This window comes from Camelina sativa, chromosome 10, assembly GCF_000633955.1.
Source record: "Camelina sativa cultivar DH55 chromosome 10, Cs, whole genome shotgun sequence".
Taxonomy (NCBI): domain Eukaryota; kingdom Viridiplantae; phylum Streptophyta; class Magnoliopsida; order Brassicales; family Brassicaceae; genus Camelina; species Camelina sativa.
Window position 1 is genome coordinate 24,137,950 of NC_025694.1, and position 24,100 is coordinate 24,162,049.

Here is a 24,100-nt window from a genome sequence, read left to right on the forward strand (position 1 = left end):
AGTTATGGAGGATAAACTACCATCTTGATATGGTGTAAGTAGCTTATTCTGTTATGTTCTTTGTCATATTATGTTATATGTTCTCTCTATTCTTATTTTGTTCGTTGTCATATTATGTAGGGCTTTTATGCATTTGTTTCTCAAAAATCTGGAACAGGAAAATCGGCTCTAGATATGTACTTGGATGAACCAGCTTTGGATATGGTTGCTTTTCAGAGTTTGGATGTCTTGAAGTATTGGAAAGATAATGCAGCACGTTTTAAAGAGTTGTCTCGCATGGCATGTGATGTACTTTGTATTCCTATAACAACAGTGTCTTCCGAGTCATCATTTAGTGTGGGAAGTCGAGTTCTAAACAAGTACAGGAACCGTCTACTTCCATCCAATGTGCAAGCACTTATCTGTGCAAGAAATTGGTTAAGAGGTTTTGAGGAAATTAGTAAGTATATTAACTCTTATAACTTGATTTTGTTTTGTTATCTATGAATGAAATGATGGTTCAGTGATAGTTTTGTTATGTTTTCATTTGATAGGTGGATCCGAGTTTTTTGAGGAAGATGAACAAGAAGAAAAAGAAGAAGAAGGAGAAGAAAGAGAAAAAGAAGGGGAAGAAGGAGAGGATCAGAGTTACTTAGAAGGTATTAGTGATTAGAGATGAGGGGGAGATCAGATCAGAGTTCACGGTTTGTATTATGAGTTTATGAGATTATGAGTGTATTATGAGATTATGAGTGAATTATGAGTTTATGAGATTATGAGTGTATTATGAGATTATGAGTGTATTATGAATTTATGAGATTATGAGTGTATTATAAGTTTATAAACATTTAGCTTTATAATTATGAGTTTGTGAGATTATGAATTTTGCTTCAATCTGCAACCAATGGACAGACCAATTGGTCATGGTCCTATTTGGTTTGGACATATTTAGATATGGGTGTATTTGAGTCTTGACCATAAATGACCATAAATTATATGTATCCAAATAGACATGCCCATTTCGATTTGGACAGACCAATTTACAACCCTAGAATCGATACCTAACATATCATCACGGTCAAATAAGAATTAACCAAACTAAATATTTTGAAATCAGATACTATAAAGTATCAAAGCTAAGTAGTTAAAATATGGTCTTCCAACGTGTACTCTTCTATGAAAAAATAACCAAACCTTCTACAACTTGCTATATAGTCATGTTTTGATATAAATGTTTGACGACCACCCATTGGAATTATGGTAGAAATGTAACACTATATCGTTTTCGACCTACAACACCCACTTCTCCGATATTAATATAGTATATTTATCTTTAGGGCTATTATAACTGTTGATACTCTTACACACTAATATTGTTTCACTATCTATCAATATGCAATCAAGCATAACAAAAATACATTTTATATTGTATTTTGCATAGGTTAGAGGACCAAAATAAATATATGGATTTTTTCATTTTCTGAAACAAATTAATGCAGCACAAATCGGATGTTCCATCGTCAAACGCTCAAAACTTTATGTAAACTTATGTACTTAAAAATAAACATAAGTGACGGAAAACATAATTACAACATTCAAACTTCTTAATCATGTTTGGTTTTGCTATGGGGATCCTGTATTTTTTTTACCCAATTATTGTTATATTGTATATTCATAACCTTGCGTAATTAAGGGGACTAATATTAATCTCGAGCACATATGAAAGTTTTAATATAATAGTTATGATTTTTCTCTGGTATCTTGTAGTCTTTTTTTATTTTGCAAACATTTTAATTTTTTAAAACAATGAAAATCCAAAAAAAAAATATTTACATTGAATTTTATATATTTTTGAAATATAAATCAAAACAAAAAGAGTATTTTATTAAATTAACTAACTCTTTAATTAACACTTTAGAATATAGTCAATCAAATAACGAAAGAAATAACAAAAAAAAATGAAAATATGTGCAGACAAAATAAACAGAATTAAAATCTCTGGGCGCCTGCATAATGGGATTCAAACCCTAGGCGCACGCGCGTGCACATGAAACTCACAACCACTGAGCTACTGTGTTTTTCGTTGAACACTTACTTAATTATATTTAATCTTTAATAACCTTTTTTAAGGACAATATTGTTTTTTTACCATTAAAATTGGAGTATAAAGGGCCAAAGAGATTTTAGTCCATTATTGGCGAATATCAAAATACAAATGATGTAACGCTCAAATTCCATCTTCAAACAATTTAGTTACGTATATGTTGTGAGATCAGACCTTTATCGACCTATTCTTTGTTACGTCAAATGGCTATTGGTGCCCCGGTAGCTGAGTTCAATACCTTCAATTTCATTTTGATTTTCATTTGTTTTGATGGTTAGGACTAAAATCTCTTTGGTATTCGCCAATAATCAATTAAAACGATAGTGTTCTGAATATATAGTACGTTTCGAGAACCATATTCAACATAGTTGATATGGCCGAGTTGGTCTAAGGCGCCAGATTAAGGTTCTGGTCCGAAAGGGCGTGGGTTCAAATCCCACTGTCAACATTCCCATTTTTTTCCTTTTTTTTTCCATTATATATATGCTGACGTGTACTCGCCTTATCGTCTTGAGTTAAACATACATTTATATGATGACGTGGAATTATTAATGGCCACTGATAGAGAGAGTGAGACGAAACGATAAGGTAAAAGAGAAGAACTTTGTTCACTCACTCTTCTTCTTCTTCTTCTTCTTCTTCTTCTTCAACCCTCTCTCACAAAAAAAGCCCTAAATTTCAAAATCCCCACACAGAGTTCTCTGTTAGGTTTTATTGTTGTAGCAATGGCGATGGCAACATCGATGAGTTTGAATCTGATTGGTGCTTTTAAAGGCTTGTCACTCTCTTCTACCTCGTCGTTCCTCAGAGGCGATTTGAGTTTATGCCCTAAAACAACCTTCACCGTGACTCTCCCAATGCAAAACCTCCAAGCTCCGATTCCATTGACGATTGAATCTGCGCATAAGAAAGGAGCCGGTAGTACTAAGAACGGTCGTGATTCTCCTGGTCAAAGGCTTGGTGTCAAGATCTATGGTGACCAAGTCGCTAAACCTGGCGCTATCATTGTCCGTCAACGTGGCACTAAGGTAACAACACTTAAAGAACACGAAACTGACGAATCTAGAACCTCTAGTTTCTGATTCTCTACTAATTTCACCGTAACTCTGCTCTCAAGCTCTGGTTTCAGATTTTTTAATTCTCGAATATTTTCTGGGTTTTTGATTGTGTTGAGGATGTAATTGATTCGTTTGAGGAGATTGATTTCGTGAATTGATGTTCCATAATTCAAAATTCTCAGAATTTAGAAGAAGCTCTTGACCTCTTATTTCAGATTCTATTAGTTCTTTGGTATGCTTATGTTATAGGATGAAACAATTTTGATTGAGAAGATTGATTCATGAATGATGGTTTTAGAAGCTCTGTAGCTCTTTTATCCAGGTTGTGCTTGTCTTCAGGATGGAAACAATTTGTTTGAGGAGATTGATTTATGAATGATGTTCTTGTTGCAGATTGCATTCTCTGTTAGTTATAGGTAGGTTATGTTTGTGTCTAGGATGATAACTTTGTTTTGTTTGAGAAGATTGATTCATGGATGATGGTTTATGCAGTTTCATGCTGGGAAGAACGTTGGGATTGGTAAAGATCATACTATCTTCTCTTTAATCGATGGATTAGTGAAGTTTGAGAAGTTTGGTCCTGACAGGAAGAAGGTAAATCAGTTGTGATGATCATTAGGGTTAAGCTCTATAAGCTTTCTCAATTCTTCTTGGAGTCTAAAGGAAATGTTTTTTTGCAGATAAGTGTCTACCCACGAGAAATTGTGCCAGAGAATCCCAACAGTTACAGAGCACGAAAGAGGGAGAACTTTAGGTTGCAGAGGGAGAAGAAGAAGGCAAGACGTGAGAACTACACTTACACAATTCCTACTCCTCAACTTGTCCTTGCATCTGCAGCTATCGATGATGCAGAAGCCAACCCCGAGTGCTAGTAAACGAATGTGAAGTTTTCCTTTTGTCTCTTTTTGTTTAGTCTTGGTTCATGAAAATATTCCTTTTGCTAATTCAGNTTGAGAAGATTGATTCATGAATGATGGTTTTAGAAGCTCTGTAGCTCTTTTATCCAGGTTGTGCTTGTCTTCAGGATGGAAACAATTTGTTTGAGGAGATTGATTTATGAATGATGTTCTTGTTGCAGATTGCATTCTCTGTTAGTTATAGGTAGGTTATGTTTGTGTCTAGGATGATAACTTTGTTTTGTTTGAGAAGATTGATTCATGGATGATGGTTTATGCAGTTTCATGCTGGGAAGAACGTTGGGATTGGTAAAGATCATACTATCTTCTCTTTAATCGATGGATTAGTGAAGTTTGAGAAGTTTGGTCCTGACAGGAAGAAGGTAAATCAGTTGTGATGATCATTAGGGTTAAGCTCTATAAGCTTTCTCAATTCTTCTTGGAGTCTAAAGGAAATGTTTTTTTGCAGATAAGTGTCTACCCACGAGAAATTGTGCCAGAGAATCCCAACAGTTACAGAGCACGAAAGAGGGAGAACTTTAGGTTGCAGAGGGAGAAGAAGAAGGCAAGACGTGAGAACTACACTTACACAATTCCTACTCCTCAACTTGTCCTTGCATCTGCAGCTATCGATGATGCAGAAGCCAACCCCGAGTGCTAGTAAACGAATGTGAAGTTTTCCTTTTGTCTCTTTTTGTTTAGTCTTGGTTCATGAAAATATTCCTTTTGCTAATTCAGAAGAAGCTTGAGTTTCAAGAGTCATTTGTATGTGTCTAATCTACCTCTCTTTTGTCAAGTTGAGTCCAAGCCTCTGCGGAATTTACCCAACCGACTACCGAGTCACAGAGTGTATTCAAATGGGTTATTATTATTGTTTTTTATTAGCCAAACCAAACTGATATATAACAGTTCAGGTTTTAGTTTAGTGAAAAAAGTCTTCCAAGTAACAATTCTGAATCACTAATCAGAGAAGCGACCCAAACCTTTTAAGTAAAAAAAGACAAGAGTAAGGTAAATAACATTGATTGGTGTGATTCACGATTCAAAAAAGAAACCAAAAGGAGTTGAGGATTTTCAGTTTTATCAATTTCTAAATCAAAATAGTCACTAGACGACAAAAAAAATCAAAAAAAAAATCAAAATAGTCACTATCCTAAGGTAATAAGACTCAATCTTATTATAAGAGACTGTACGTGTCATCAATTGGTTGGACAAACCGATTAATAGAGATAAACGATTTTTGGATGGTCGATTGAATTTTTTTTCTTTTCTTCCTCTTCCTCTTCCTCTCTCTGTCTCTCTTTCGAACTCGCGAATTGACAATCGAAAAAGAAGATGAAATTGGAGGAGATTGAATCGGCGGAGGTGATTGAATTGATCTCAGTCGGCATTTATTTTATATTTTGTTCTTTGAAATCGAGAATCTCCTTCAACAAATTGGGTTCGCTATTTTCTTGCAATTCGATTTCGCACTCTCAAATTCATAATTTTGTTAGAAGTTTTGGATTGAAACTTGTGTAATCATAGTTTTATAGATTCATAGTTATTGTGTGCGTCATGCTCTATTCTCCACATTGTTGATCATGTTGATTTGGATGTAAGTGAAGTGACAACTCAAATTGGATTTAAAACATATCAGCTCTCTTTTATGATATGTTCATGACTTTGTTTTCTGGTTTTTGTAAGGCCCTTACAAAGATGAAACCAAGGATGTCCTTGTTCCTGCTGTCGTTTGTGTAAGCTTTGGTTTCATTTTTTATATCATGTCTCTGGTGTTTGAAAATATGCTCGACATTGTGATATATGAAAAATATGCTCGGCAATGAAAAATATGAAAATGGCTTGGGTTCCGTACATCCCACTTGAAAAAAGGTATATAAAATTCCTGAGTTCCACCTATAATTATCTGTACATTTGTGTGCTACTACTCTTACTTATGATGTTTATGGGAGCTGTTGCTAATTTCATCTGCTTTTCTTCTGCAGGGATAGACAAGTTGATAGAGTTGAACTTTCAAGTTTACATCTTGGGGTGTACTCAGAGAAGGTAAAAAATCTGTGGTATCCTTTTCTCTCAGTGTCTTGTTACCATGAAAGTTATAGAAGACGTAATTTGTTCATTTGCTTTGTAGAGGAATAAGAATTACATTACTTATGGTTTGTATATATCCTTTGCAGACTATTTTCATATTCACATTCAGCCACTTAGAGTGCTTAACTCGGTGTATTCAGTCTAGCTTTGTATATATCCTTTGCAGGTCTGCTCTCAAACATTTGAAGGATGATCGTGTTAAAAAGTTCAACTATTGCCTTCCTTGTGAGCTTATATTTTTTACAACTTCAATGGAGATGCCCTAAGGTTTACAACTTCCTCTGTAACATAACATCACAACATAGTCTTGCAGGCTTGTAATCGTAAACAAACCTATATTGATGGTAAAGTTACATGCACCGATGTTAAGAATAACTCCATAGCGAACGTGGGTAATAATGAAAAAGTTCAATTTTGTAGGAGTAACTAAGAATAATCTTTAAGAACAAAGACAAGTCCTAAAACAAAGCTTTACTAAACCCACCGGCACAAACAGAGCACATACATGAGTGTAATAATTAATTAAATGATCTATGCGTAGACATGGATGTTGAGAACGACGAGAAAGAGGATGAGGAAAAGACCGTATAGAACAGTGTGAACGAAAATAGAAGCTATCGTCGTCTTCATGTTCATGCAACCCACCGGAGATTCTTTCCCCGGGAACTGCAGTATCAATCCTGGCTGCAGAAACGCGAACAGAGCCGAAGCTATCAACGGTGCAGCCCAATCATGCATATCTTCTTACAAAGAACAAGAACAAGAACAAGCAAAAGCACAAGCACAAGCACAAGCACAAGAGCAAGAACAAGAACAAGAACAAGAGCAAGAGCAAGAGCAAGAGCAAGAGCAAGAGCAAGAGCAAGAACAAGAACAAGAACAAGAACAAGAATAAGAACAAAAGAAAAGAAAAAGAAATGGAGAAAGAAAAGAAGAGAGTGGGAAATAGGTATGGTGGATGGGGAAAAAGAAAGAGATGATGGAGAAAAGAGAGAATGAGAATCTGATAAAGTCTTGTTCTTTACACTCAAAGGAAGAGAGAGAATTTGTGGAATTTTGCTTTAATTGATGTGTCTTAATTTAAATCGTAATTTCTATATGGAAAGTGCGGTTGAAACGATTATAGATTCAGCATATCAAACGGTCAACAATAGTATAATGGCGGTTTGCAGCGTTATGTATGTGCGGGTTGAGCGGTTTAACCATTTGATGTGTAGTTCTTGATTCTATGAAAAAAAGTTTGCCAAAAAAAAAAAAAAACCATTTGATGTGTAGTTTTGAACTTTTGATTATTGGAGAATACTTTTAATAATAGATTGTTCGTCCTAACCAGAGATCGATTTTTACTATATACTAATTTACACGGCTGTTATATATAATTCATGGACTGTTATAAGCTGAAGATTCACGGTAAGACAAGAACAAATCATAAATAATGATGTAAACATGATAGAATTGTCGAGAAAACGGTTCTATGTCACATTCAAATCCGATGTGATTCACATGAATATAGCGACATGTCACATGTCTTGCGGTGATCAATATAATAATGTCATGCCAGTTTTCAAAATACGTTTGGAGGAATTATGTTATTTAATTATGATTTTGAATGTAATCTTGATTAGTGAGATATTATTTGAACTTTGAGTTTACAATTAAAGAGAAGACTAAACTGGATTACAAGTAACGGGGCCACCACTTGCTAAGACCATCTTTATCGGTAAACAACTAAGAACTCATGAAACCAATTTTTTTTCTATTAAATTTTGAATTTGTCAATGTTTAGAAACCAATGGGGAGTTATTAAGAAAAACTTTCTCCAATGGTAGAACATATGAGGGGTTCTTAAGAATTTATTTTGAAGAGCTCATATTCACATCAAAAACTTGTCAAATGCAAAACATAGATTCATTGACAAAAAAAAAAAAAACAGAGATTCATGACTATAAGCAAAGAGATTCAAAACAATCATTCAAATCCACTTTACACATTCCATCAAGCATTTGGGAGCAGACGCTTGATAAACACATTCAGGACAAAGATTTTGTGTCTTGTCTCCTTCAAGCTGCCTCAAGTTTCCTTTCTTCACGCTTACTCACCAAAATATGCAGCCTGCAAATGAAGGAAGAAGAACTCAAAGTCTTTACTAACTTTGTTTTGCCAATTTACTCAACACAAAGCTTTCACAGAGAAGTCAAAGTTAAACTCAAAGCTATCAAAATGGGAGCAGATGAATTTGCAGAGGCAAAACAAAAACATCATGATGTGTAAGTAAGGGAAGTACCTTTGGTTCGAAGAAGACAACGAGATATGGATCACGGATGCAAGACAACAACAATCCCTGTGCTTCATTAGTTAGTGAATGGCTATATCACATTCACTACCAAAGCTAAAATTGAAGACAACCACAATCAAATTGAAGTTACAGGAGAAGAACACAAACTCTCTCTAAACATTACCATACATGTATTTAAATTACACCAACCATAACATTGCGAATTATCAAAAACCCTCAAATTCATATTAAATCCAATCTAATTTTACCAATTCTCGAGATTACTCAATGACCCTTTTGCTCAATGACATAAACTAAGCAACCAAAACTCTCAATTCAACCAATAGAAGCAGAAAACGAGGATAAAGAACAAACCGTTCAAGAAACTGGACTGAGCAGACAAATCAAGGGGTTTGGACCGAATTTGGTTGAATTGAAAAGGAGCAATTCGAGTTCTCAGTAAAGATGCGTTTTTAACCTCAAAACAGAACATTGAGGGAGAAACGGAGAATTAGGGAATTGGATTAGGGTTTGTAAGAATCTGGCTAAAGCAGCTTGATTCTACTCAGATTCTCAATAAGAAAGAGTCGATACAGAGAGTTGAGAAAGAGAGAAAGCGTCGTCGCGAAAGAGAGAGAAGCAAAACAGACAATTTTTTTCTCACCCAGTAAATATCGAACACGTCACTGCCTCTTAGGGGCTCTTAAACCCCTTAATTAAGAAGTTCATCTTAGCTATATTCTTATTTTTGATTTACTTTTAATTACACAAAATCTAAGAAGTTGGACTAAGAAGTCCCCATAAAGATGCTAAGTGATCAATATTCCGCAAAAAGAGAACAAAATATGTCTTCTTTTTCGATTTTGACATAAATATTCTTTTTAATTTGGTAATAATAATAAAAAAATTTGGTGGATTCAATTTAAAATGATTCCTTATATTGGCATAAGCCTTATATTGGAATAAGAAGAAACATGTAAAATTATATACATATGTCTTCTTGAATCTTGAATATATTATACTACTATCCTTTAACTAGCTAGGCAAATTCCAAATTGGTAAATGATAAGAGAAACATTTTGTTTTTGAAAAAGGCAAATTTGTTATACGCAAAAGTAATCAAAGAAACTTTTCAAAAATTTGTATTGTTCTTTAGTGCATGAGATGAGAGTACGCGTTTAGACCAGAAGTCTCTATGCTTCCCAAGTGGCAGTCTTAATATTCCACTAATCTTTTATCAAAATTAAATTACTTTATTTCAAAATTTTAATTTAATAAGCTTAAGTTCTTTAAAGTAAACTTAAAAAGAAAAATCATAAAATAATCATTCTCAAAATAATTGTACATTTTTCAGACATGTTTTACATTTCCAAAAAATTTATATTCATAGTTTCTAAAGTTGATAACAGAAATAACTAAATATATTATATGAGGAAAAAAACTGCATAATTGTTAACAGTATGAACTAAACTAAATTAATTTGGGTATCTAGTAATATATATATTGGAGAATAACCTTTTTAACGTATCACGTTTTTAATGTGAAATACCATTCATTATATAAATATTTACACCATCAATATAAAATCAAAACGATCTATTTTTTTTTTTTTAATTTTGTTTAATTTTTTTCTTTTCCGTCGAAAAAGCTAAGCTTTTACATTTATCTACTAGATATATATTATATTATACAAATGTTTAAAGCTCTTAAGTATAGCAAATTGATAGTTAGATATGAATGGGTTCACGGACCTAGTGAGAACAGATGATACATATAAAAAAAATGGTTTTATGGATTTGAAGTAGACATGAAGTCTACGAAGAGGTGGCGATCAGAGTGTTACAGTTGTAGAATGGGGTCCTTATATTTTGTAAAATAATATTAGTCAATGATGGAAAAATATGTATGCGAAGCTGAATATGAGTTTTACACTTACACATTGATTTAGTTAGTTGACCCATACCTCTAGTGTAACTAGTACAGCCGTATATGAGGTTCATCTCTAAGCGTCTTCGGCATCATAACAATCTGATCATTATTCCTAACAGTTCTATTCCTTTGGTTAACTGACTTTTCATTTTTTTTCACAGTTTTGGTTTCCATTTGTAGTGCTCATGTTTGAAAATTCTAATTGAGTTCAATATATTGGAATGACCTCTTCCTCTCTATATATATGACAAAGGTATGAAAGACTATATCCCCTATATATTAAAAGAGAAGCACTCTCACCAAAATGCTGAGGTGTCGTGTTCACAGAGCTTCTGTACCATTTTTAATTAAGAGAAATTCCTTTAAATACCACTACAAAAGTTTTTTTTTCCAAAAATACCACATTTTAGTTTTTTTTCCAAAAATACCACAATTTTTTTTTTCAAAATTACCACAAACACAAAAAATTGACTTTTAAGGATGTATAATTTTTTTTTTTAGGTTTGGGTTGACACATTTAGTTTTAGGGTTTAATATTTAGAATTTATGAATTAGTTTTTAGTATTAGAACTTTAATTCAATTATGTGGTATTTTTGGAAAATTTTACATTTTAGTGGTATTTTTCGAAAAAACGAAATAGTGATATTTTTGGAATAAAAACCTATTTTAATGGTATTTATGACAATTGCCCTTTAATTAATGCCCTTACTTTCCATTATCATTTACATAAATGTGTCATTGAAATATATGAAGCAATGTTTTTTTCTATCTATACTATTAATTGGGAAGTACAAAAGCAGAAAAAAAAAACTTTACAAAAACTCTATATATTGCCCCTACGCCCAAAGAAAGGAAGAAGAGAAAAAAAGTAATAAGGGCAAATAGATAATCAAATAGGTAGAAAAGACGTAGATCCTAAGTGTTTGGGATTATCTCTTTCAAATCTTATATATATTAGAGGTGTATCCAAAAACCCTCTTATGTAAGAGAAATCAAATACAAAAGACATCAGAATCTGCACGTAATATAAAAATGACAACTAATAATATGTAATTCCTTATGATCTTCTTCCGTATCATATCAATCAGCCAAATGAAATCAAATCATTAACTGCATATATTTTCAGTTAATTACAAATATTCTCATTTGAAACAATCACAACAATCCTTTCGAATTAATTACCATTTGTTCTTCGTAATGAAATAGGCTAGATCAATCATCACAACTAAAAACGGAAACAGTTGGATCGAATCCCTAATCTTACTATGGTATATCATATCAAACCCAAAATCAAATCAAAAACAGAAAATCTTAAATTGATTGCGTCAAATATTCTACCTTTCACCCAAAACCAACTTCAACTGCTATAAAAACCATAAAATACAACGTAAATCTTAAAACTCATCAAACCTATGAACAAAAAGAATAGAAATTCACCTTGAAATAAGTCATGGCGGCCACCGATGGTTTCACACATGTTTCTGAGCTCAAGACCTTCAAAACAACATGGAAGATAAGAGTCAAGATCGTCCATACATGGAAGCAATATACGACATACACTGGAGAGACAATAAAGATGATATTGGCTGATCATACAGTAAGTTTCTCTCCTTTTTCTTATAACTTATAAAAATATTTACTTCAAATAATAAAGAGAGTACAAGTTTTAATAATTCTATTTAATACTCCATTATAGGGTTCTCTCATTCATGCCACTTTAAAGAAACAACAGTTGAACAAATTCCAAAAGCTTATTGTTTTTGGTGGATGGAGAAATGGAGAATAATTGAGAACTTTCAACTAACAAGGTCATTAGGAAAGTTTCGTGCAACCAAACATCCATACAAGATGACCATCATGAACTCAACTGTTATAACCCGATGTGCTTCAATTTCAACCAATTTTTATTTGGATCTAACTTCATACGAGAACATCTTCGCTGAAGATGATTTGAATGAACACATTTTGATTGGTAAGTCTAATATATTGTGTGGTTTACATAAATAGTTTGAACTCTTAATTTTATGCTATTAACTGAATCAAGTTTTTTCCTACTTAAGACGTTGTTGGGCAGGTTGTTTCAATTGGCGAAATGAAAACATGTGAGCTCAATGACAAACCGAAAGAGAGATTAGAGGTTATGCTGCGAGATACCAGGTAATGAGTTCAATTATTTTCCATAGTTTGTGTAATGTTTATTAACTAAGAAACCTGAAATAATAAACATTGTTAATTACTAATATTTTCTTAATGGTCAAAAAAATTTGGTGGAGTAGTGATCAGCGCTTGTCATGCATCCTTTGGGGAAAATTTGCTGACAACATGTGGACAACATGTCATGAGGCAAATGAGTCAATGGTAATATGTTTGATCCACTGTGGGAAGATTAACATATACAATGGTATCTATTTTTGATCTAATACATTATGTTGTTATGTGATAAGTTGTTCACATTTTCTATTTTTAATGTGTAGGAGAGAGAACAATTTCAATTTTTTTTGATATGTTGTTGATGCTAATTAATCCAGATTACCCTGCTATTCAATCTTTTGTTGAGAAGTACTATTTAAAATATCATGATGATCATGTACTATGTTTCAGTTTAAACTAAATTGCATATTTTTAAAATTGGTGTTTGACTATTAAACAGGCTGCCAAAATATGATTTGGAACTTACTTTCAGGGGAAAAAAATGTGATTGTGTAAATCAGTCACATGAGAAGGATGATTACATCAACCAGTTCCCACGAAACATTATATCAGATCTTCTCGAAACTACAATGGTAACCTGATTCGATCTAAGAAATCTATCTAAATCTGATTTTAAACATTTTTGATTTTTAGATTGTCTTTTTTTCTTGTCGTCTTTTAGATTGTCTTTTAGGAAGGAAAATTTAAATTATTTTGTACTATTTACCACATTGATATGGAGTTTGGGTGGTGTTACTTTACATGTGTAAAGTGTAAGGGGACATACTTTCTCATACTGAAAAAGGAGAATGAAATCATGACCGAAAAAAAAAGTCTCTTTGAGTGCAAGACTTGCAACCAAGATATTTCGAAGGTTATATGCAAGTACTTGATTTCGCATATTCATATATGTTGTCATGTTAAAAATTACGAACGTTTTTAATATTAATCAATTGGTTACGAGTGCTTTATGTATTGCAAGTATAAACTGGTGCTTGATGTCATGGATAGCACTGGTGAGACAAGTGTATTCTCTTCTACACCAATGCTATCAAGATAGTGAACCAAAATTCAATAGATGTACTTGGAAGACATTATGATGAGGTAACTGACTATTATAGTAATATTTATTTACAAATGACCATTTTTTATCGCATAATAACTCCAATTTAAACAAACTTTACTAAAAAAAGTATTTTTTGATTCAAGATCCTACTAGTGTGCCTTCTGCTTTGCAAGCGTTGGTAAGGAAGACTTTCTTCTTTCTTTCTTCTGTAGAAACATCCAACATTTTTTAGGGTAAAAAGACTTATAAGGTATCCTACATTGAGATTGATGATAATAGTACACATGTTGACAATATTGAAGAGTCTGAGATACAAGTTGATCCTAGGGATGTGATATCTAATGAAGTTCAGGTAAGTAGCTTTCCTTAAGTTTTTGTTTAAAATACGTACGTGCGGGTAATTAATTTTCAACATTTCAATTTTTTAGGATCAAATGAATAGTAGTGGTATTGGGACATATGTTACCGCACCTTCATCAAAACAGAAAGAGGGTTCTAATGACGATGCAACATCACAGTCTTCAACGTCGAGAAAGCTGTGCCTACCATCAATCAAAGAAGCCATTTAATAAGTGATTTTCCTTGATAGACAACCTTCAAACCGTTAAGCCTGATGGCACTAGTGGCGGTTTAGCCTTATTTTATTCGAATGAGTCTCCGGTTAAGTTTTTGCTGCTAGATGAATAAGTGATTAATTTTCCTTGATCACCCTCATTTGCTTCTTCAATGGCTTCTTTAATTGATGGTAGGCACAGCTTTTTCGATGTTGAATACTGTGATGTTGCATCATCATTAGAATCCTCTTTCCATTTTGATGAAGGTGTGGTAACAGATGTCCCAGTAACACTATTATTCGTTTGATCCTAAAAAATTGAAATGTTGAAAAGTAATTACTCACACACGTACATATCTTAAACAAAAACTTAAAGAAACCTACTTACCTAAACTTCATTAGATATTACATCCCTAGGATCAACTTGTATCTCTGACTATTCAATATTGTCAACATGTGTACTATTATCACCCATCTCAACGTAGGACACCTTATAAGTCTCTTTACCCTCAACAATGTTGGATATTTCTACAGAAGCAAGAAATAAGAAAGTCTTCCCCACCAACGCTTGCAAGGCAGGAGGCACAATAGTAGGATCTTGAATCGGGAAATATTTATTTAGTAAAGTTTGTTCAAATTGGAGTTATTATGAGATTAAAAATGGTCAATTGTAAATAAATAATAGTTAGTTACCTCATCATAAGGTCCTTTAAGTACATCTATTGAAGTTTGGTTCACTATCTTGATAGCATTGGTGTAAAATAGAATACACTTGTCTTACCAGTGCTATCCATGACATCAAGCACCAGTTTATACCTAAATATGTAAAGCACTCATAACCAATTGATTAATATTAAAAACGTTCGTAATTTTTAACATGACAACAAATATGAATATGCGAAATCAAGTACTTGCATATAACCTTCGAAACATCTTGGTTGCAAGTCTTGCACTCAAAGAGAGTTTTTTTTTGTTTTCGGTCATGATTTCATTCTCCTTTTTTGGTATGAGAAAGCATGTCCCCTTACACTTTGCACAGGTAAAGTAATACCACTCAAACTCCATATCGATGTGGTAGATAGTACAAAATATTTTAAATTTCCCTTCCTAAAAGACAATCTAAAAATCAGAAATGTTTAAAATCATATTTAGATAGAGTTCTTAGATCGATCAGGTTACCATTGTAGTTTAGAGAAGATCTAATATAGTGTTTTGTGGGAACTGGTTGATGTAATCATCCTTTACATGTGATTGCTTTAGACAATCACTGTTCCTTTCCCCGGAAGTAAGTTTCAAATCATCTTTGGCAGCCTGTTTTAATAGTCAAACACCAGTTTTAAAAAATATGTAATTTACTTGAAACTGAAAACATAAGGGAATTTTAAATAGTACTTCTCAACAAAAGCTTGAACAGCAGGGTACTCTGGATTAATTAGCATCAACGACATATCAAAGGCATTTGCAATTGTTCTCTCTCCTACACATTAAAAATAGACAATATGAACAACACATCACATAACAACATAAACAATGTATTAGATCAAAAATAGATATCATTGTATGTGTTAATCTTCCCAAAGCGGATCAAACGGATGAACATTGACTCATTTGCCTTATGACATGTTGTCCACATGTTGTCGACAAACTTGCCCAAAAGGGTGCATGACAAACGCTGATCACTACTCCACCAAAATTGTTTGACCATTAAGAAAACATCATTAAATTAACAATGTTTAGTATTTCAGGTTTCTTAGTTAATAAACATTACACAGTATATGGAGAATAATTGAACTTATTACCTGGTATCTCGCAGCATAACCTCTAATCTCTTTTTCGGTTTTTCATTGAGCTTAGATGTTTTCATTTCGCCAATTGAAACAACATGTCCAACAACGTCTAAAGTAGGAAAAAATTTGATTCAGTTAATAGCATAAAATTAAGAGTTCAAACTATTTATGTAAACCACAAAATATATTAGACTTACCAATCAAAATGTGTTCATTCAGACCATCTTCAGTGAGGATGTTCTCGTATGAAGCTAGATCCAAATAAAAATTGGTTCAAATCGAAGCACATCGGATTATAACGGTTGAGTTCATGATGGTCATCTTGTATGGATGTTTGGTTGCACGAAACTTTCCTAATGACCTTTTCAGTTGAAAGTTCTCAATTATTCTCCATTCACCAAAAACAATAAGCTTTTGGAATTTGTTCAACTGCTGCTTCTTAACCGTGGCATGACTGAGCGAACTCTATCATGGAATATTAAACAGAGTTATTAAAACTTGTACTCTTTTTATTATTTGAAGTAAATATTTTTATAAGTTATAAGAAAAATGAGAGAATTACTTACTGCAGAATAAGCCAATATGATCTTTATTGTCTCTCTAGTGTATGTCGTATATTGCTTCCATATATGAACGATCTTGACTCTTATATTCCATGTTGTTTTGAAGGCCTTGAGCTCCGAAACATTTGTGAATCCATCGGTGGCCGCATGACTTATTTCAAGGTGAATTTCTATTTTGTTTGTTCATATGTTTGATGCGTTTTAAGATTTACGTTGTATTTTATGGTTTTTATAGCATTTGAAGTTGGGTTTGGGTGAAAGGTAGAATATTCAATGAAATCAATTTAAGATTTTCTGTTTTTGATTTGATTTTTGGTTTGATATGATATACCATAGTAAGATTAGGGATTCAATCCAATTGTTTCCGTTATTAGTTGTGATGACTGATCTAGCCTATTTAATTACGAAAACAAATGGTAATTAATTTGAAAGGGTTGTTGTGATTGTTTGAAATGAGAATATTTGTGATTAACTGAAAATATATGCAGTTAATTATTTGATTTCATTTGGTTGATTGATATGATACGAAAGAGGCTCATTAGGGATTGCATATTATTATTTGCCATTTTTATAGTACGTGCGGATTCTGATGTCTTTTGTATTTGATTTCTCGTACAGGTTTAAGAAAAAGATGGTGTTTGGAAACATCTCTAATATATCTAAGATCCGAATGAGATAATCCCAAACACTAGAGGATCCATGTTTTTTCTACCCATTTGATTATCTTAATTTTTTTTTCTCTTCTTCCTTTCTTTAAGCGTAGGGACAATATATAGAATTTTTGTAAAAAAAATAATTTCTGCTTTTTCTGCATATTATTAGTTGTCATTTTAATAGTATAAATTATTGTAGAAAATTTACTTTTAGTAACTATATGTTTCTTTATCAAAAGATTATATTTATAATTTGTTTTATGATTAATAATTTTTTATTTACTTGATTTTTTAAATGATTTTTTTTTAGAATTAAAATTTGTGTAAATTAACATGTATTATAATTTAATAACTTTTGAAATTGATATTTATGATGATCTGATGAATTAGTAACTTTTAAAATCATACTTTATATAATAAAAGATGCGAAATTATTAAAATTATCGTTACAAAAAAATGACGATGGTGACAAATAAATAAATAAATAATAGTAACGTTGGAATATATATAGCTAATCAACTCAAAAAAAAAACTGAACAAAAAAACGAAAATTAAAAAAAAAAAAAAAAAAAAACAAAAGGCCTTACCTCACCTTTTCTTCGTCGTTTCAACTCTGTCTTTTGACTCTGTTTCCGTTTTCCTCTCTCACGACCACCGCTTTATCGAAAAGAAAAAACAAAAGGCATCTGCTTTTACTTCTTCACAGTTCACAGCCATGGCGGATTGGGCTCCAGTTGTCGTCGGAGTTGTATTATTCGTGCTCCTCTCTCCAGGTCTCGTCTTCTCTTTGCCTGGACATCACCATACTCTCCAATTCGGCGGCATGAAAACCAACGGTAAAGCCATCGCTGTTCACACACTCATCTTCTTCGCCGCTTACACGATCTTGATCCTCGCTGTCAATCTCCACATCACAACCGGCTAATTTTTTAGAGGGTAACGAATAAATAAAGGTAACCCTTTTTGCTGAATCTGGGTTCTTCAGGAATCAATCAATCTTCTGAGATCTGGAACTCTGTTTTTAGGGATTTTGTATACTTTTACTCTGTTCTGCTCTGTTTTTAAAAAATGTGTTGGTGCATTGAAATATTACTGAAAATGTATTAATCATTAAGCTTGTATTGTTGTGATTAAAGTTATAAGGAAGATTTGATGTTTGATTCGATCTTTTCTTGAGCTATTCAGAGTTGACAAATTGAATTGTGGAATCCAAAGTTATAGATTTTTAAACCATAATTAGCAAAGAATCAGAGATTAGCGAAAAAATGTGGCAAAAAAAAAAAACAAGGGAAATTTTGTAGCAAAAAGAAGATGCTTTATATTGCATTGTTACATGTTGAAGCCACAAGAGAGATCAGCATTTGATGTATGATTTGAGCTGAAATTGAATTTTGGAAAAACAAAATTACCGATTATTTTATTTGTATACAACTCTTTTATGATCACCCTGCTTGAGACCCTATGAGCGAAGAACCAGAGATTTTAGCAACAAAAAGAAAGAAAAATAAATAGAGAAAGGTGAAGCTTCAAACCAAAGAAGCTGCCTTTGTTATATAAACTACAAGATGATCAGAAATGGATGTGGATTTGTATGGCAATGATCAAGATAGTGAGTATACAGAAGTATATAATGGCGTGGACCAAAATCGAAATCCCGCTTGTGCTCATGTTCCCAAACTCCATCACTCTTGTTCTTGCCGGTAGCTGAAAGAGTAATCCTGGTGACAGTAGGATGAACAGAGCCACTGCTACTATCACGGGTCCCCAGTCTGCACTCATTTCTCAACAAAATTTCTGTAATCTGATATGTGTTTGTGTTGCAGGTGAAAATGGAAGTTAAAACTGAGAATGGAGAAGCTTGTTAGTGTTTTATGTAGAGTTATGGGGTTTCTTGGTGGCTAAGGAGAGGAATTGGTTTAGATGCTAAGCTTTGTGAAGACTACAAAAGAAAGGTATTGTATTCTTGAAGTGGGAGTTACTTTTTTTTTGGTCTATACTAAACTTTCTTTATTCTTAATTCTTCAATCAATTGCTTCTTTAAGTTTCTGTTTTCTATTTTCTACAACTGCTTTACAGATCGTTGTTGGTGTGTGTGTTTCTGCTTTTGGTTTTTGCTTTTGTGAAAGAGTTGCTTAAAAGTAGATGACTGTGTAAAGATGATATAACCAGTTGTTGTTTCTTTGTAAGGGTCTAGTTTGATAGTTTCCTTCATAGGTTTGGATTTAGCTTTTTTGTCACTCTCGCAGAAACTGTTTTGGACCAGTGAAAGTTGGTATCCTATTGATGTAAACCAAACTAATCGAGGCAAACCGGGACTGACTTAGGTAGTTTGGTATCGAAGATTGATTGCTGGTATTGATTTATGTTTTGACTCTGTAGCCCTTTCCAAAGGTTAAATTATTTTCCGTGTTTCAGGCTTTGCACTTGTTGGTGGTTAATGAAATCAAGAACCAAAGGACTGTATAGTTTATATGCGATGTGTTCATGTTAGATTGTTAGGTAGTAGTAGTTCCTTGACATTAGCGCGCTGCATCAGTGTTGATCTTGATCCACTTCTCGGTTTCCATGGTCTGCATGATTCAAGGTTACCGCAACTACATCGGTCTTACTTATCTTTTTTTTTTTTTCCTGCAGCTATGGAATCCTTTGAAACTTTCTGAAATCATTAGTTTGGTCATAGACTCAGAATCCTTTCTCCACTGAAGACCCCATTGGACAGTTCGGTTTTTTGGAGGTTGGTTCCAGTTATCGGTTAAACTTAAACCGAACAAAGTAGTATACTTGCAGCTGTAATTTATGTACTCGGGTGGTGAAGTACAGGACCATACCTACTGACTTGCCTCCCAAGAACGACCATAATAAGTTTGTACTTTTTTCCCCCAACCAAATGTTATGGATCGGAACCCTTTGGTAAGTGCTATGGCTACAAGTAGAAGAGTTGAAATAAAAGAATAATTGTACCAAACGCTATTAGCATTTATCAAATATACAAGCTATGAGTTAACACTTATTTAAGAGACCTGAATCTGAATCTCATTTAAGTAGTTGGATTGCTTCGATCAAATACGAACCAATCTATATTTCGATTACATTCAAAACATAATTTAGTTGAAGTTAACTCATTTTCTTTTCTAGGCTCAACATCTCACATGAAAGTTAAAAAAAAAACTCATAACGCAATTCCATATATTGTTCGGCTTATTATTGGCCCCAATATAAACAAGATCACTCATATTAAATTGTGAAAGCATGCTAGCTAAGAGATAATGCCAATTTAACATATAAGTAAGCACAAGAGTTAGAGTGTTAGACTATCGTCGTGACCAGGAATAAAAGACCTGGACAACCTCAACGGTAAAAGTCACTGGGCCTGGCCAGTTTTAAGAAAATAGGTTATTTTTCTACCAAGTTGTGCATTGGCAGCAGAACAAGTAAAAGTTCTCAAATATATTATTTTAATATATTTCATATAATTTAATTTTTGTTTTAAATTAAAAAAAAAATGATAAAACAAAATCAATAGAGTGGTGTCATTTGTAAGATAAGTCTATCACTAAGTTTCTCATGGTTTTTCTATGAGAATCAATTAGAGCATGAGCATTGGTGTTCCTCACATTTTGGTCCGTCAAATATAAGAAGATTATTTTCAGAATTTCTTAAGTTTGGTATAAGCATTGGTGTCCCTCACAATTGGTCTCCTGAATAAAATAATAATATTTTAAATTGTAAAAATTAATTATTTAAATTAATAAGTAAAAACATATTAAAGTTTTAATTAAAATAAAACATATGACATTAACATTAAAAACATAAGAAAATTATAAAGTTACAAAAACTTGAAAAAAAAAACAAAACGTACAATTAAAACATTACAAATTAAAAACATAAAACATACAAACATCAAAAATAAAAACAAGCATTTTCTTCAATTCATAGAATTTTTTTAATTAATCTTCATTATCTGGAAGATGTCCAAAGTTAGTCCAAATATGCTCAATCAAATCTTCTTTTAACCGTTCATGGACTTTTTTTATCCCGAATTTTTGTAAGTCGAGTAATCGTAGTGCTCATATTTGAACCCAAGCTGGCGGCACCGACGGTATATGTTTGATCCACATCTTCTCCGTGTTGAAATTAAAAAACAATGTTTCGGAAACTGTATGTACCTCGTTCATCCTCGACAATCATATTATGGAGTATTATGCATGCTCTCATAACATGTGCTATTTTGTATTTATCCCATAAACGAGATGGATTTTTAACAACGGCGAATCTAGCTTGCAAGACTCCAAAGGCACGCTCAACATCTTTCCGCACAGCTTCTTGTTTTGTAGAAAAGAGAGAACTTTTCATACCTTGTGGAAGCCGGATAGATTGTATAAAAGTGACCCATTTTGGATAAATACCATCGGTGAGATAGTACGCCAAATTGTACTCCCTTCCGTTGACAAAGTAGTTGACCTCCGGAGCTTTACCGTTAAGAATGTCATCAAAAACATTTGATCGATCTAGCATATTAAGATCGTTCATAGTACCTGGAGCTCCAAAAAAAGCATGCCATATCTAGAGGTCGTACGAAGCTACCGCCTCCAACACGATTGTAGGTTTTCCGGTTGATCGTGAATACATCCCTTTCCAAGATGTTGGACAATTCTTCCACTCCTAGTGCATACAGTCAATGCTCCCAACCATCCCGGGAAATCCACGTTTTTCATTTTCATAGAGTAGTCTTTCTAGGTCGTCCGGTCTGGGACGTCTTAGGTATTCATCGCCAAACAACAGGATTATTTCGGCGGTAATCTCGTGCAAACATTTCCGAGCTGTTGAAGCACCAATTCGTACATACTCGTCAACTGAGTCGGACGCAGTACCATATGCCAATTGACGAATTGCTGCAGTACATTTTTGTATAGGTGATAGACTAGCCCGTCCGGTTGCATCCTAGGATTGATGGAAATACTCGACTTCGGTAGAGAGATGTTGCACAATACGCATGAACAATGGCTTGTGCATGCGAAACCGTGGCCGAAATAAATAGTCCGGGTATGTTGGAGTATCACTGAAATAATTATTCCAAAGATTATTGTGGCCTTCTTCCCGGTTTCTCTGGATAAAAATCCGTTTCTTTGGCTCTATTGGTTCTTGAATGATATTAGAATTCTCAAGAAAATTATCAAAATAAGCATCAAAATCATCATCCACACAATCTCTTTGGTAGTGATAATGGTATGATGAAGATGCCATTTAGAAAAAAAAAGAGAAGTGGAGATCTTGATTTTGTTTGTTTGGTTTTGTGTTACAAAGGAACCTACATATATATAGGAAATGTTATGACATGCTTTGTGTTACCTGTGATATCAAAATATCCAAGCATTGTGTTACCCGTGATATCAAAATATCCAAGCATGTGACTCCTTTGTATGCTTGTGACTACATAGTAACGATCCGTGACACTAAAATGTTGACGACTTGATATTTTCGGTAACCAAAAGCTTACAAACAGATTCCCAAAATCATACAAAGGCCATAGATACAAACCATTAATTATTTAGACATCACACATCGTTCTCAGAGTGTCCACTACTGTTTAGTCTCTCTGCAGCTGCATAAGCCCCACAAAACTTGTTAGTGAACTCATTGACCTTGAACCACCTCTGCTTACAGTTTATGTTCAGCCCCTGTTCACCATTGACTATAGAATGAGGAGACTCTGCATAGTATTTTATAACCCTTTGCCAAAAGCTTCCTCCTTTTTGTTGATTTGCAATAATCGGGTCCTTTGAAGTGTTCAGCCACACACTGATAAGAATTTCATCGTCAGCCGGATTCCATTTCTTCCTATCCTTCCTGACAGGTGTCTCTTGAGAAAGTGGTACATCCTGGGATTGTTGAGAGCTCCAAGGAGGTATTTCATAAGCACCATTGTCGCCAGGTGGTGGAAAACTCTCATAAGGAGAGTTTTCTTGGTTAAGTGACTCTCCTTGACTGTTGAGAAGCTCTAAATAACTAGAGGACTGACTGAATGGATTGTAAGAACTCATAGGAAGAAGAGTTTTAGATGATGAGGAATCGGAAATGTTATTGAGATGATGGAGAAAGATTGAAGGCTGGTTTGGTGTTTAAAAGGTGAAAAGGTATCAAGTAATAAATTACCATTCATAATGACCTATCCTTCAACTACCTAAGTCTAATCACAATTTATGACAACTTACACAACTACAAAGCATAATAGTATCCCATTAAATTCATAGAGGACATTTCTGATGCTATCCTTTATACAAAGATCAACTATACAACAACCAAAGCATTTTCAGAACACGATTCCACCAAACAACAACCAATGGACATTTCTGATGCTAATGGAATCAAGTATTTACTTCTGACTAGATGATTGTTGCTACTTCTTCTGTGATTTCCCGTTATTGTGTTTCTTTCTTCACGTGACGCTGAGGAAAATCATGAACAACAAACAATTGCAAGGTTATACTCAGTTTAACATAAAAGAATCAACATAATCCAAACAAACTGACAACAATCTTAAGTCAAAGCAAGAAACTCAGACACTCAAACTAGCTAACAAAGAAACATAATCCAAAAACCTAATTCGAACAAAAACTGAGACACTCAACTATCGAAACCCAAAACATAATCGAAAACCCTAAATCGAAACAAAAATCAGAGACAACATTTACCTAAACCCAGAGAGTAAACTATCCAAACAAAGCGACTAAACTATCGAATCCCAAAAGCAATATCGAAAACCCTAAATCGAGATTACATCATAAATACTAAATCATCTAAAATCGCAAATGGCGTTGGAACTCAAACCTCCTTTCAATTGGAACCAGCTGATAATCTTCTAGATGATACAAAATACGGATGAAACCGCCGACGTTTGATGAATCGCCAAACTCTCGCCGTTGAGATGGAGAGAATCAAGAGAGAGACTCGGAAC

The 24,100-nt window shown here is 33.5% G+C and overlaps 7 protein-coding genes, 1 long non-coding RNA gene and 1 other non-coding gene across 10 annotated transcripts; 5 read left to right on the top strand and 4 right to left on the bottom strand.

Annotated features, from left to right (window-relative positions):
* On the top strand, nt 2,451–2,531 carry TRNAL-AAG. Its single transcript has one exon. It is a non-coding gene; the product is annotated as a tRNA-Leu (tRNA).
* Nucleotides 2,675–4,089, top strand: LOC104719763 (50S ribosomal protein L27, chloroplastic). Its single transcript, XM_010437732.2, has 3 exons — nt 2,675–3,111; nt 3,634–3,735; nt 3,822–4,089. Exons 1-3 carry the CDS (start codon nt 2,809–2,811, stop codon nt 4,011–4,013), a joined length of 597 nt encoding a protein of 198 aa, XP_010436034.1. The 5' UTR covers nt 2,675–2,808; the 3' UTR covers nt 4,014–4,089.
* Nucleotides 4,291–4,938, top strand: LOC104719762 (50S ribosomal protein L27, chloroplastic-like). The gene is made up of 2 exons (XM_010437731.2): nt 4,291–4,420; nt 4,507–4,938. Exons 1-2 carry the CDS (start codon nt 4,313–4,315, stop codon nt 4,696–4,698), a joined length of 300 nt encoding a protein of 99 aa, XP_010436033.1. The 5' UTR covers nt 4,291–4,312; the 3' UTR covers nt 4,699–4,938.
* Nucleotides 5,254–6,491, top strand: LOC104719764. 2 transcript variants are annotated; one of them, XM_010437733.2, is made up of 4 exons: nt 5,254–5,402; nt 5,724–5,773; nt 6,023–6,083; nt 6,215–6,491. In XM_010437733.2, the coding sequence occupies exons 1-4, from the start codon at nt 5,373–5,375 to the stop codon at nt 6,392–6,394; spliced, it is 321 nt and encodes a 106-aa protein (XP_010436035.1). In that variant the 5' UTR covers nt 5,254–5,372; the 3' UTR covers nt 6,395–6,491. The 2 variants fall into 2 exon arrangements, with proteins under 2 accessions (XP_010436035.1, XP_010436036.1); XM_010437734.2 differs by having other exon boundaries at nt 5,254–5,909.
* LOC109126792 lies at nt 6,583–6,975 on the bottom strand. The gene has a single exon (XM_019230618.1). It carries the CDS (start codon nt 6,864–6,866, stop codon nt 6,660–6,662), a length of 207 nt encoding a protein of 68 aa, XP_019086163.1. The 5' UTR covers nt 6,867–6,975; the 3' UTR covers nt 6,583–6,659.
* LOC104719765 lies at nt 7,969–9,125 on the bottom strand. The gene is made up of 3 exons (XR_756679.2): nt 8,779–9,125; nt 8,413–8,517; nt 7,969–8,240 (listed from the first exon to the last, which is right to left on the bottom strand). It is a non-coding gene; the product is annotated as an uncharacterized LOC104719765 (long non-coding RNA).
* On the top strand, nt 15,872–18,308 carry LOC109126904. The gene is given in 2 exon segments (XM_019230814.1): nt 15,872–15,887; nt 17,852–18,308. Coding segments are annotated over 2 exon segments (243 nt in total). The 3' UTR covers nt 18,079–18,308.
* LOC109126785 lies at nt 18,439–19,683 on the bottom strand. The gene has a single exon (XM_019230595.1). The coding sequence runs from the start codon at nt 18,922–18,924 to the stop codon at nt 18,715–18,717; it is 210 nt and encodes a 69-aa protein (XP_019086140.1). The 5' UTR covers nt 18,925–19,683; the 3' UTR covers nt 18,439–18,714.
* LOC104720670 (glutathione S-transferase T3-like) lies at nt 22,701–23,186 on the bottom strand. The gene has a single exon (XM_010438548.1). The coding sequence runs from the start codon at nt 23,184–23,186 to the stop codon at nt 22,701–22,703; it is 486 nt and encodes a 161-aa protein (XP_010436850.1).

What these genes read in the sequence shown, in the direction of transcription:
- LOC104719763 (XM_010437732.2), top strand. Translation starts at nt 2,809, where the DNA reads ATGGCGATGGCAACATCGATGAGTTTGAATCTGATTGGTGCTTTTAAA. An exon ending in TCCGTCAACGTGGCACTAAG is followed by an intron (nt 3,112 to 3,633) that starts GTAACAACACTT and finishes TGGTTTATGCAG; the next exon opens with TTTCATGCTGGGAAGAACGT. An exon ending in TTGGTCCTGACAGGAAGAAG is followed by an intron (nt 3,736 to 3,821) that starts GTAAATCAGTTG and finishes GTTTTTTTGCAG; the next exon opens with ATAAGTGTCTACCCACGAGA.
- LOC104719762 (XM_010437731.2), top strand. Translation starts at nt 4,313, where the DNA reads ATGCAGTTTCATGCTGGGAAGAACGTTGGGATTGGTAAAGATCATACT. An exon ending in TTGGTCCTGACAGGAAGAAG is followed by an intron (nt 4,421 to 4,506) that starts GTAAATCAGTTG and finishes GTTTTTTTGCAG; the next exon opens with ATAAGTGTCTACCCACGAGA.
- LOC104719764 (XM_010437733.2), top strand. Translation starts at nt 5,373, where the DNA reads ATGAAATTGGAGGAGATTGAATCGGCGGAG. An exon ending in AGGAGATTGAATCGGCGGAG is followed by an intron (nt 5,403 to 5,723) that starts GTGATTGAATTG and finishes GGTTTTTGTAAG; the next exon opens with GCCCTTACAAAGATGAAACC. An exon ending in TTGGGGTGTACTCAGAGAAG is followed by an intron (nt 6,084 to 6,214) that starts GTAAAAAATCTG and finishes TATCCTTTGCAG; the next exon opens with ACTATTTTCATATTCACATT.
- LOC109126792 (XM_019230618.1), bottom strand. Translation starts at nt 6,866, where the DNA reads ATGCATGATTGGGCTGCACCGTTGATAGCTTCGGCTCTGTTCGCGTTT.
- LOC109126785 (XM_019230595.1), bottom strand. Translation starts at nt 18,924, where the DNA reads ATGAGTGCAGACTGGGGACCCGTGATAGTAGCAGTGGCTCTGTTCATC.
- LOC104720670 (XM_010438548.1), bottom strand. Translation starts at nt 23,186, where the DNA reads ATGAGTTCTTACAATCCATTCAGTCAGTCCTCTAGTTATTTAGAGCTT.